The following is a 13,585-nucleotide window of genomic DNA, read 5'->3' on the forward strand; positions in this document are numbered from 1 at the left end:
AGTGTGATTTATTTGCACTGAGAATTACAATTAATTAATTAATCAAATTCTATAACATTTTCATCATATTATGAGTATTTTATCTGATGTGGGTTCTTTAATCTTCTGGGAGTAGCTTTGAGAAAGAGTTTCTATTAGAGTGAACAATGGAGTTAGTAGTATAAGGTATATTAAGCTTTTTTTTTTTTGATAATATCAAAATTCAGGTTATTAGGTTCTGGAATCATTTCCCAAAGTACTATTTCAACCACTAGACCAAATACAAAATTGTCATACTTCACCTTTACCTACACATGGAGATCAATGGTAAGGGGAGACTGCTGAATAATTTGTCATACTTCAGGCCTTATAACTTTACCTACATGAGATCAATGGTAAGGGGAGACCGCTGAATAATTTGTCATACTTCAGGCCTTATAACTTTACCTACACATGGAGATCAATGGTAAGGGGAGACCGCTGAATAATTTGTCATACTTCAGGCCTTATAACTTTACCTACACATGGAGATCAATGGTAAGGGGAGACTGCTGAATAATTTGTCATACTTCAGGCCTTATAACTTTACCTACACATGGAGATCAATGGTAAGGGGAGACTGCTGAATAATTTGTCATACTTCAGGCCTTATAACTTTACCTACACATGGAGATCAATGGTAAGGGGAGACTGCTGAATAATTTGTCATACTTCAGGCCTTATAACTTTACCTACACATGGAGATCAATGGTAGACTGCTGAATAATTTGTCATACTTCAGGCCTTATAACTTTACCTACACATGGAGATCAATGGTAAGGGGAGACTGCTGAATAATTTGATGACTTCTCATTTCCTACTGTCAATTGCCCTTTTATCTGTGACTACATCTTTTCAGCACCCGCATTTGGAGTTTTCATATCAGAACTCTTGCATTATGCAAGAGCTTGCCAAAACTTAGCAAACTTTTTGTACCGTGCTAGATCTCTTAAGTTAGGCTTCTAGAACAGGGTTATGTTGCTACAAGATTAAATTCATCTTTACAAAAGTTTTATGGTTGCCATTATGAATGTATGAGTCATTATGGTGCATCCATCTACCCCATGAGAACCGATTTGTTCAGCGTGTCTTTGATTTCTTTTTTTCTCTACCCTGGTCATGATTTGTTCACTGTGTCATAGTTTTTCTCTTTAGTCTATGCTAGTTGTGACATTTTATGAGCAATTCAGTATGTGTTCCTAGAAAAGCAGAGGATTTCCCTACCAGTACACCTGATCCGTGCTTTCAGCTTTTAGTGAAGTTACTTATTTACATATGTTTCTATGTTTTGGTTAATTCATATTCTTAATTGTAATTTTTTAATTATCATTTGAATTCTGGTTTCCCTAACTTTCCCGTTTTCTTTGAACTGTTAAAAAAATTCCTTCCTTAATTTTCTGTTTTATTTCTAATTCTATATGTATTTCTTACATAAAACACAGATGTATCAGAAATCTTCTCTTCTAATTTTTACTACCTGTGTGAAATAAAGAAAAGTATGTAATACATGATAACTCTTAAATTATATGAGGAATATAAAATGATGATTTTAGTATTTTGTCTTTGATGGGTACCATCATCTGTGAACAGATACTCCACATAAGTATGCCTATAGACTGCAAATGTTGTCTCATCATCCATCATCAAAAGAAACCCATCTAAGATATTATTCAATACTGGTAGAAAAAGCAAACATAATCAACAAATAAATAGTGAAATTTTCTTCATATAAAAACTATTATTGCAAAGCATTAAATGAATTGTCATAAAAATGCTATAAGTACAATGGTATTTTCATGTATTTTAATGATTTGCCTGAAGATCACATTTGAAAGCACTTGAATCATTAGAATGGTTTTCTCTTGTGAGCACTTAGGTTAACGATCACCATGTAAAACTAGATGACAGCAGCATATGATTTTGGCATTATATAGTTTAATGAAAAATGATGTTTTTGATTAAAATGATCATTTGCATTGTAATTTTTGTAGAGAATTATGCATTTCTGATATGTTCTCTTGAGGAAATTGTAATGTATCCAGATTTGATCTGTGAGAGTTGCTTTATTGTTTGTAATGATTTTGTGGTTATGGTTAATGGTTGTTAAGATACTTGGTATAAATCTGGCAAAACAAAAAGAAGGGCCACTCGTATATGGCTATTGTTGTTTCATAGAATATAATTTCTTTTCCATGTTGAAGTCTACTAAAGATTTGTTGGCTAAAACATGCTGGAAAAGGACAAAACATTGTTGGGCTATTTCTGAATTTTCACTTAGATCATGTACTTGACTTATAATCTTATATACTATTCATAATGCTCCTTATGAATTTACTAAATGTCTAAAAGAAGACTGCATGTAAAATTTGATGCATTTTTATTTTTTGAAGTAAATGTGTCCTTTCTCAAAGTTTCACTTATATGCTGAACCTTCTGTTGTTTAGTGACCATTTGGTCTAATTTTTAGTTTTGCCAAAATGATTGATGGTATACTGGGGTACTCTCCATTATACAGTTTGTTCCAATTAAACCATAGAATTGTGTTTCATTATTGGTTCCTCTCCGAAGCTGGCAAAGCAGAAGTGGAATAAGTGAAAGTTTGGTCATAATGGAAAATAAGCCTGGTTCATACTTCATGAAATTACTATAAACTTGCAAAGAACTGGAAATGGCTGACAATTGGAAGTTTTGTACAGACTGGGTTTTACTTCTGTATTCTTTCATTTACTTAAGTGATTATTTTTTATCTGACTATTTCTACTTGTTTATTTTATGTCCTCACTATAAACATTTAACACTTCATGTCAGATGAAGGTTTTTTTTGAAATATTGAGCCTAGCTATAGTTCTCTCTTATAATGTTATAGTTACAATATTTTTTTCTATTTCAGGAGGAAATGTGATCAAAGTATGGGATGCCTTAGCTGGAGGAAAGTTAATAACCACTCTGTGTAATCACCATAAAACTGTTACTACATTATCTTTCTGTAAAAACTATCAAAGATTAATTTCTGGCTCAATAGACAGGTAAGCATCTAAGTCCTATGTAATACTATAATCAGAATTCATAGGATTAGGTAATACTGAAATCAGAATTCATAGGATTAGGTAATACTATAATCAGAATTCATAGGATTACGTAATACTGAAATCAGAATTCACAGGTAAGTATCTCAGTAATAAGTAACACTTACTCATAATTCACAGGTAAGCATCTAAGTACTAGGTAATACTATAATCAGAATTCATAGGATTAGGTAATACTGAAATCAGAATTCATAGGATTAGGTAATACTATAATCAGAATTCATAGGATTGTGTAATACTGAAATCAGAATTCATAGGATTAGGTAATACTATAATCAGAATTCATAGGATTAGGTAATACTATAATCAGAATTCATAGGATTAGGTAATACTGAAATCAGAATTCACAGGTAAGTATCTCAGTAATAAGTAACACTTACTCATAATTCACAGGTAAGCATCTAAGTACTAGGTAATACTATAATCAGAATTCATAGGATTAGGTAATACTGAAATCAGAATTCACAGGTAAGTATCTCAGTAATAAGTAACACTTACTCATAATTCACAGGTAAGCATCTAAGTCCTATGTAATACTATAATCAGAATTCATAGGATTAGGTAATACTGAAATCAGAATTCATAGGATTAGGTAATACTATAATCAGAATTCATAGGATTAGGTAATACTATAATCAGAATTCATAGGATTACGTAATACTGAAATCAGAATTCACAGGTAAGTATCTCAGTAATAAGTAACACTTACTCATAATTCACAGGTAAGCATCTAAGTACTAGGTAATACTATAATCAGAATTCATAGGATTAGGTAATACTGAAATCAGAATTCATAGGATTAGGTAATACTATAATCAGAATTCATAGGATTACGTAATACTGAAATGAGAATTCATAGGATTAGGTAATACTATAATCAGAATTCATAGGATTAGGTAATACTATAATCAGAATTCATAGGATTAGGTAATACTATAATCAGAATTCATAGGATTAGGTAATACTGAAATCAGAATTCACAGGTAAGTATCTCAGTAATAAGTAACACTTACTCATAATTCACAGGTAAGCATCTAAGTACTAGGTAATACTATAATCAGAATTCATAGGATTAGGTAATACTGAAATCAGAATTCACAGGTAAGTATCTCAGTAATAAGTAACACTTACTCATAATTCACAGGTAAGCATCTAAGTACTAGGTAATACTATAATCAGAATTCATAGGATTAGGTAATACTGAAATCAGAATTCACAGGTAAGTATCTCAGTAATAAGTAACACTTACTCATAATTCACAGGTAAGCATCTAAGTACTAGGTAATACTATAATCAGAATTCATAGGATTAGGTAATACTGAAATCAGAATTCACAGGTAAGTATCTCAGTAATAAGTAACACTTACTCATAATTCATAGGTAAGTATCTAAGTCCTAGGTAATACTGAAATCAGAATTCACATGACTAGGTAATACTGAAATCAGAATTCTGAGGTTAAGTAACACCTTACTCATATTTCACAGGTGAGTATCTAAGTACTAGGTAGAAGACGATATGACAATGTGCAACAGGGTTGGTAAAGCTTGAATTTTGACCTTGAGACCAAACCTTTTGTCTTGATTAATAGGATATGTTTATAACCATCAGTCTGCTTGCCAAATTTTTACCACAATTGATCCATGTGGTGGACATCAGAGATGGATTCCATCTCATGATATCCAGTTTGATCAAAAACAACAATAATGTCTAACTAAGGAAAGTTGAATAGTGCATAAAGTGGGAAGAACTTAGGTAGAAGCCAAGTAGATCATAATTGTCTGTCTAAACTTTCTGTAATTATATTACTTAAAAAATTCATGAAATAGTTCAAACATGACTCCTTTTAACTTTTAATTCCTTAATATCTCCCTTAGTGTGTTTTACATCATCAAATCTTTATGATAACCTGACAAAATTTTAAACTTTTTCATTGATGAATAAAGAAGATTGTAGTTCTAATATTCCCAACTGATCCAAATGATCCATTCTCATAAAAAATACTTAATTAAGTATGCACTATAAATTTGAATGGTGTTAGCAGGGAAAAAATGGATGTAATTATAATTTATATATAGGTAACTTTTTTACTTATTAATAAACTGATTTATGCCAGGAATGATTAATTTTCATAATGAAGTGGAATTTATTTAACAAGCAAAAGCAATTTAAGTACTTGATGCTGAGGGATGGAGGCAAGTCGTTAAGCTTACTGGTTGCCATTAGAGAAAACATTTTGAGGATGTCATAATTTTATTTATTTTTATGGACAAGCATTTAATACTTCATTCCACTATACAACCAGTAAGAATCCCTTAGCATTAATTCTTCATGGAAGGTGGTCCTAACATTTTATCGTGTTGTTTTTGTTTCCATGTCGAAATCTTATGTGTTTCCAATTATTTAATGAAATCAACATTAGTAATGTTTTGTATCTAATAAATGTCATAATACCGTTGCATTAAAGAAATTCATAAAGTAGGATATAATCGAATCCAGGTTACGTCACACGCAGAGTCAACAAGGATGCACATGTCAGTTACAGAATTCTGTTGTTTTATGTAAATCATAATAAAAATGAATAGAAGTTGATGTGTGGAGAAATCTATGGGCTCATTAAAGCCTAGATGGGGAGAATGAAATTTGAATAGAATGGGAAGTATGGAGGGTAGGGAAAGATAGAATATTTTGTCACCAATACATCACATTCTTTTATGCTATAACTTATTTTGTTTGACTGTAGGTGTTGACACTAATTTACATCATTTGATTGGCTTATTGTCCTGTTTTGTCAGGAAAATTGTATAAAAAACACTCAATTTTATGTTCATTCTTTGTACAAATGTACTTCATATCAAAAATATTTTGTTTATTGTTTTAAGTATAACTTGACTTCAGTTTTTGTAAGATTAGTATCAAAGGAATATTAAGGAGGTATTTTTTAGTTCAGATACAGCTAAATTTATGTTTCGTTTGCTTCAAATGATGGAATGAAAGTTTTAGTCAGTAGGAATCAAACCTAATCAGTTAGATAGACAAACTGTATCAGGAGAATCAGTTTTTTACAGTAACTTTTATATGTTATTCTACAAACTTTTTCCTGACTCCAATCATGTGACTAAATCCATTTAAGGTAAAGGATTTTCTGGGGCTGAAATGGATATCAACATATCAGAAGCTGGCTGTTCTGTTTGCATGAAATTCAGTCTACAACACATACTCAAAAAAAAACTTAATTTTTTACTAAAACAATGTAAATTTGTATTTGGCATTTAGGACTTGTTGCACCTAACTTGGGCCATAATTTAACTCATAACTCTATTTATAAACAATGAAATTCAATGTATTATAATTTAATTTCTCCATGAGACCCAATAAACCCAGTACATGTATTGAACAATCAGAACATGTACAAAAAAATTGTCATTCTGACTTATCAGCTCCTGTAAAATAATTGTACCATCATTCTGACTTATTAGCCCACGTACAAAAAATTGTACCATCATACTGACTTATCGTCCCCTGTAAAATAATTGTACCCTCATTCTGACTTATTAGCCCACGTACAAAAAAATTGTACCATCATTCTGGCTTATCAGCCCATGTACAAAGAATTGTACCACCATTCTTACTTTATCAGTCCATTTGCAATGAATTGTACCACCATTCTGACTTATCAGCCCATGTACACATAATTGTACTATCATACTGACTTATCAGACCATGTACACATAATTGTACTATCATACTGACTTATCAGACCATGTACAAATAATCGTACCTTTATTTTAGTCAATTAGCCCATGTACAAAGAATTGTTCCATCATTCTGGTTAATTAACCCATGTACAAATAATTGTACTATCATATTGACTTATCAGCCCATGTACAAAGAATAGTAACATCATTCTGTTTAATTAACCCATGTACAAATAATTGTACTATCATATTAACTTATCAGCCCATGTACAAAGAATTGAACCATCATTCTTACTAATCAACTAATGTTCAAAGAATTGTACCATCACCCTGACTAACAGCCCATGTGCAAGGAATAGAGCCATTATTCTAACTTACTCAGCCCATGTTCAAGAATTAAATCATCATACTGACTTATCAGCCCATGTACAAAGAATAGAGCCATCATTCTGGCTAATCAGCCTGTGTTCAAAGAGTAATCAAGGGAACCAAGGCCATAGCGGTAATCAAAAGAATGTAATCCAGGGACAAAGACCAGAAATGGAAAACAAACATACACAACAAAGAACATAAAGTAACTAAAATCATACATACAAAGTAACAAAAGTAAATGAGCAACTCGGACTCCACTAAAAACTGGGAGCATGGACCAGGTGCACCGGTAGGGTAAGCGTCCTCTGCTTTTCTAGAAACACCCGCCGAGTTGCTCATAAAAAGTCAAGTCTGGGGTAGACAAACGAGGGAAGGAAAACTATGACCCATTGAATAAATCAGTTTTCATGGTGCTGATGGATACACCATAATGATCCACGAGTTCATGATAATGACCATAAAACTTCTGTACAAAGAATTGTATCTGCATACTGAATTATCATCCTATGTACAAGAAATAGAACCATCATACTGACTAAATCAGCCCATGTTCAAAGAATTGTACCACCATTCTGGCCAATAAGTCCATGTACAAATAATTGTACTGCCATTCTGTCTTATCAGCCCATGTACAAAGAAATGTACCATCCTTCTGACTTATCAGCCCATGTACAAAGAATAGAACCATCATTCTGGCTTAATCAGCCCATGTGCTAAGAATTGTACCATCATTTTGGCTAATCAATCCATGTTCAAAGAATTGTATCCTCATATTGAATCATCAGCCTATGTACAAGAAATAGAACAATCATACTGACTTTATTAGCCCAAGTGCAAATAATTGTACTTTCAGTCTGACTTATCAGTCCATGTACAAAATATTGTACCATCATTCTGGTTAATTAACCCATGTACAAATAATTGTACTATCATATTGACTTATCAGCCCATGTACAAAGAATAGTAACATCATTCTAATTAATTAACCCATGTACAAAGAATGGTACCATCATTCTGGTTAATTAACCCATGTACAAATAATTGTACTATCATATTAACTTATCAGCCCATGTACAAAGAATTGGACTATCATTCTTACTAATCAACCGATGTTCAAAGAATTGTACCATCACCCTGACTAACAGCCCATGTGCAAGGAATAGAGCCATTATTCTAACTTACTCAGCCCATGTTCAAGAATTAAATCATCATACTGACTTATCAGCTCATGTACAAAGAATAGAACCATCATTCTGGCTTAATCAGCCCATGTGCTAAGAATTGTACCATCATTTTGGCTAATCAATCCATGTTCAAAGAATTGTATCCTCATATCGAATCATCAGCCTATGTACAAGAAATAGAACCATCATACTGACTTAATTAGCCCAAGTGCAAATAATTGTACTTTCAGTCTGACTTATCAGTCCATGTACAAAATATTGTACCATCATTCTGGTTAATTAACCCATGTACAAATAATTGTACTATCATATTGACTTATCAGCCCATGTACAAAGAAATGTATCATCATTCTGACTTATCAGCCCATTTACAAGGAACAGAACCATCTTTCTGACTTGATCAGTCCATGTGCAAAGAATTGTACCACCATTCTGGCTTATTGGCCCATGTACAAATAATTGTACTATCATATTGACTTATCAGCCCATGTGCAAAGTATTGCACCATCATATTGACTTATCTGCCCATGTACAAAGAATTGCACCATCATTATGACTTACTCAGACCATATACAAAGAATTGTACCATCATTCTGACTTATCAGCCCATGTTCAAGAATTTTATCATCATACTAACTTATCAGCCCATGTACAAAGAATTGTACCATCATTCTGGCTAATTAGCCTTTGTACAAAGACATCATTCTGACTTATCAGCCCATGTACAAAGAATTGTACCGTCATTCTGACTTATCAGCCCATGTACAAAGAGTTGTACCATCATTCTGGCTAATTAGTCCATGTACAAATAATTGTACTGTCATTTCTGTCTTATCAGCCCATGTACAAAGAATTGTACCATCATTCTGACTTATCAGCCCATGCACAAAGAATTGTACCGTCATTTTGGCAATTCAGTCTTTGTACAAAGACTGCATTCTGACTTATCAGCCCAAAGAATTATACTGTAATTCACTGTAACATGTAAAGTGTTTTCCTTCCCATCAGTGTTTTATACAGGCAACATTCTTATATAAAATATGAAAGAATGTATTATTGTTCTACGAAGCTTTCATTACATAATATATTTAATATTTGTCTGGCGTTGTTTAATGTGAAGCAAATTATAATAAGATATAGTTCTGGTAAAATAAAACTGAACATCAGTCCTGAAAATTTTCATTTACACTTTTGATTTTTCCTTAATGGTAGCTGTGTAACTCTGATCAAATTTTTTTCTCACTACTTCTTGTTATACATTTGTGAGAGATCTATGGAAATTTTCTTATAGAGAGAAATTGTAAATTGTCAAGTCTATATGCAAATGAGGTGATCATTTGGCCAATATTTGACTTATTACGTGTATGTTCAATTTTCATAATGTGAGTTTAAAATCAAATATAAAGTCAGTTGTATTCTTTTTTGGCAATAATGAAAGCATTGCATGAATTTCGGAATTAACTGTAAATTAGAAAATTATTTTAACAAATTATTTGTAACATGATATAACATATTTTATCTTCAGTTATGTTATTTTAATAATAAAGGTGTTGTATATTTTGGCAGACATATAAAGATATATGATGTTAGTTCTTACCAAGTTGTTCATACAATGGTTGTACCTGGCTCTGTTCTAAGTCTTGGTTTACCAGTAAGTATACTTCAACAACTGGTACTCACAAATATCATGTCTATTATATATTATTCATGCAAAGTTTGTAACTTAATAAAGGGATGTAGACCAGTGAGGCAACTCCATGTTGAAAACATCAAGGTTTTTTACAAGATTGGGCAGGACATATAAACTTTTGGTACAAGATTCATTGCATTAAAAAACCGTGGGAATTTTAATTTCAATAGATATTTTAATTTTATGATGTGTTGAATCTTTTTGATGGTAGACTATTTGTAATGTAAAAGACCAATAAGGTTGATGATTTAAGTGATGAGCCATTAATTGATGTGAGGGACACCTGCTTTTGTAGTTAGCATGCCATAATGTATTCTTTTCAATAATTGCTATAATAATTACTATCAAATTCTAAGTACATGTTAAAAACCTTCCCCATATTTCAATTTTCTGTTGTAACTACAAAGACAATTTTTAAGAGGTACTTGTGCATCAGCTGAAATGATATGTAGTTAACAAAAAACTGCATGTTTTTATTGTTATACTGATTAAATTTTCCAGTGATAATAAGTTCAAATTGTTCAATGTGAAGGTATTGGATTGCTTTAATTACCTCCTCCATAAACATATTTCTAAGTTCCTGTTATTCTGATAAATTGTGGGAATATTCTCTTACTTGAGGGTTTATTATATTAAAGTACTTTTTGGTGCAAACTCCTGAAGAACTATTTTTGATTTTCAGCTCTGATCAATATGATTCTCATCATCAGTTGGGTATTGGTAGAGTCAATAGTCATGGGCATATTGAAATGCTTTACCCATTGTATAGTATGTTCTTTAAAACTGCTTGATTTGATACACATGATACATATATGATAAAGGAATCAGACCTTTTCTTAAAGCAATCTTACACCAGTTGGCTTAGCTTCTAGCACCCCCACACCTTTATCATCAAATTAGGTTAAAATCTGATTTTCTACTTGTTTTGGTATTTTCAGGCTGATAATAGTTTACTGGTAGTTGGGACAGCAGAGGGTATGTTATCTATGCAAAGACGAAAATCAGAAGATGATGAAAGTGTAGGGAAAAAGAAACGACCAACTTCATACAAGTATTACATGAAACGACAGACCTACACACCTGCTGAGGTACAATCACTTTGATGCCAGTATACAAATATTTTCTGTCACTATTAATTTCAATCTTTGCTACACAATGTAATACATATATCCAGTATATATTAAAGAACAGCTTGAATATTGTGAAATGAAAAAAAAACTAATAGAAATTTGTTTGTATGTAAGTGTTTAGTAACCTGAATGATTCAATTATTGATTCACATTTATTGTTCAATAGATGCATGGTTGTAATATGATCTCAATTGGTTTTCAGTCCCCTACCGGCTTTAGACAAAGGGGACTTTAGATTTGCACTCCATCCGTTTGTCCGACTGTCAGTCCAGAAAAGTCTTCCACACTTTTTTGTAAATGCTTGCAGATATTGAGCTGATTTCTGGTATATTAGTCTACCTTGATGAGTTACATTTGAACATCTTTCTTGTCTTTGTCTATATCCCTTCTTCTGTTTAAAATCAAGGTTATTTCCTCAGTTTGTGATTTATACTTGATGATCCAAGGTAGTATTTGGGTCAGTGATGTAAACAGCTAGTAGGAGACTTATGCTGAAAGCTTGTTTATTTCGGATACTTGTTCATTCTAAAATGTACCATACTATAAAAAAAGGAACTTGATTCCTCTTATATGAACATGTATTGTCAACAATTCTATATTAGCAAAAAATTATTCATTTTCAGGAGGATGAAGTTTATGAACATAGCCGGAAAGAAAAGTTAAAAAAATATGACAAATTCTTCAAGAAGTTTGAATACACAAAAGCCCTGGATGCTGCAGTTAGTATGCTTGAAATATACATTGTGAAGAATTAACCTGCAACAATTGAATAACTTTATGAAGTTGCAGAATCCATAGTTTTTAATTACAAGAACTTCCTTAACAAAAACAATATGTTTAATTATTATTATAAATTACATGTATTAGCAGGTTGGAGGGTAGAATTCCTCTTCTTTACATGTATGAGTAGGTAAAGGGTAGAGGCACTATTCTTTACATGTATGAGTAGGTGAAGGATAGAGGAACTACTCTTTACATGTATGAGTAGGTGAAGGATAGAGGAACTACTCTTCACATGTATGAGTAGGTAAAGGGTAGAGGCACTATTCTTTACGTGTATGAGTAGGTGAAGGATAGAGGAACTACTCTTTACGTGTATGAGTAGGTGAAGGATAGAGGAACTACTCTTCACATGTATGAGTAGGTAAAGGGTAGAGGCACTATTCTTTACGTGTATGAGTAGGTGAAGGGTAGAGGAAATACTCTTTATGTGTATGAGTAGGTGAAGGGCAGATGAACTATTTTTACATGTATGAGTAGGTGAAGGGTAATGGAAATACTCTTTCTTGTATGAGTAGGGAAAGGGTAGAGGAACTATTCTTTAATGTATGAGTAGATAAAGGGTAGAGGAACTATTCTTTACATGTACAAGTAGGTGAAGGGTAGAGGAACTATTTTTACATGTATGAGTAGTTGAAGGGTAGTGGAACTATTCCTTACATGAATGAGTAGGTAAAAGGTAGAGGAACTATTCTTTACATGTATGAGTAGGTGAAGGGTAGAGGAACTACTCTTTACATGTATGAGTAGGTGAAGGGTAGGGGAACTATTCTTTACGTGAATGAGTAGTTGAAGGGTAGAGGAACTATTTTTACACGTATGAGTAGTTGAAGGGTAGTGGAACTATTCTTTACATGAATGAGTAGGTAAACGGTAGAGGAACTATTCTTTACATGTATGAGTAGGTGAAGGGTAGAGGAACTACTCTTTTCATGTATGAGTAGTTGAAGGGTAGAGGAACTATTCTTTACCGAATTGGAAAAATTCTTGTTGAGAATATTTGACTATTTTCTAGTTACACTTAAGAAGAAGTGAACCAGAAGTGACAGTGAGTGTTATACAAGAATTGGTACGACGTGGTGGACTGAAACCTGCCCTGGCTGCCAGAGATGATAAATCATTAGGTCTGGTCATCAGGTTTATACAGAGGTGAGTAGATTATAAATATATTATCTTAGTGACAGTAATTATTTATTTCAATCATGTTACAATGGTTTAAAAGATATCCCTTACCTGGGTTGTGAGGAAGGATTGAGATATTTGATGCAGTCTGGTCTGATAATAAAATAAGTTTGCCAACATTTTAAGTCCTGTTTAATTTTGTTGTCAGTGTTATGTATACAACTTGTTTCATTTTTGATTTCAGGAACATAGGTAACCCTAGATTTACTCCAATACTAACAGATGTAGCTAGTCTGCTATTAGGTATGTATTGGGCTACTGAATGGTTAGATCTCATTTTAACTGCAGACTTTCTATTTTACAATCAAAGTTTGGCAACCATGTTAAAATTTACTAAAATCTTTGTTATGCTATATGTGATCACCAGATTTAATAACACTTTCTGCTGAAATTTTTTTTCTTAATCTTTACTCCATGTGAAAACTATTTAAATACACCAAAAACTAT

The 13,585-nt window shown here is 32.4% G+C and overlaps 1 protein-coding gene across 2 annotated transcripts in view; it reads left to right on the plus strand.

Moving 5' to 3' along the window:
- Nucleotides 1–13,585, plus strand: part of LOC148622988 (U3 small nucleolar RNA-associated protein 15 homolog) — a 50,388-nt gene that overhangs the window by 36,123 nt on the left and 680 nt on the right. For both annotated transcript variants that reach the window (XM_088573405.1, XM_088573406.1), the window contains 6 exons: nucleotides 2,909–3,044; nucleotides 9,923–10,007; nucleotides 10,985–11,134; nucleotides 11,800–11,895; nucleotides 12,972–13,105; nucleotides 13,323–13,381. In XM_088573405.1, the coding sequence (XP_088429531.1) occupies nucleotides 2,909–3,044; nucleotides 9,923–10,007; nucleotides 10,985–11,134; nucleotides 11,800–11,895; nucleotides 12,972–13,105; nucleotides 13,323–13,381 (660 nt within the window). The remainder of the gene's footprint in view (nucleotides 1–2,908; nucleotides 3,045–9,922; nucleotides 10,008–10,984; nucleotides 11,135–11,799; nucleotides 11,896–12,971; nucleotides 13,106–13,322; nucleotides 13,382–13,585) is intronic.

This window comes from Perna viridis, chromosome 3, assembly GCF_037379345.1.
Source record: "Perna viridis isolate PV_CMFRI_1.1 ecotype Kerala chromosome 3, ASM3737934v1, whole genome shotgun sequence".
Classification (NCBI taxonomy): domain Eukaryota; kingdom Metazoa; phylum Mollusca; class Bivalvia; order Mytilida; family Mytilidae; genus Perna; species Perna viridis.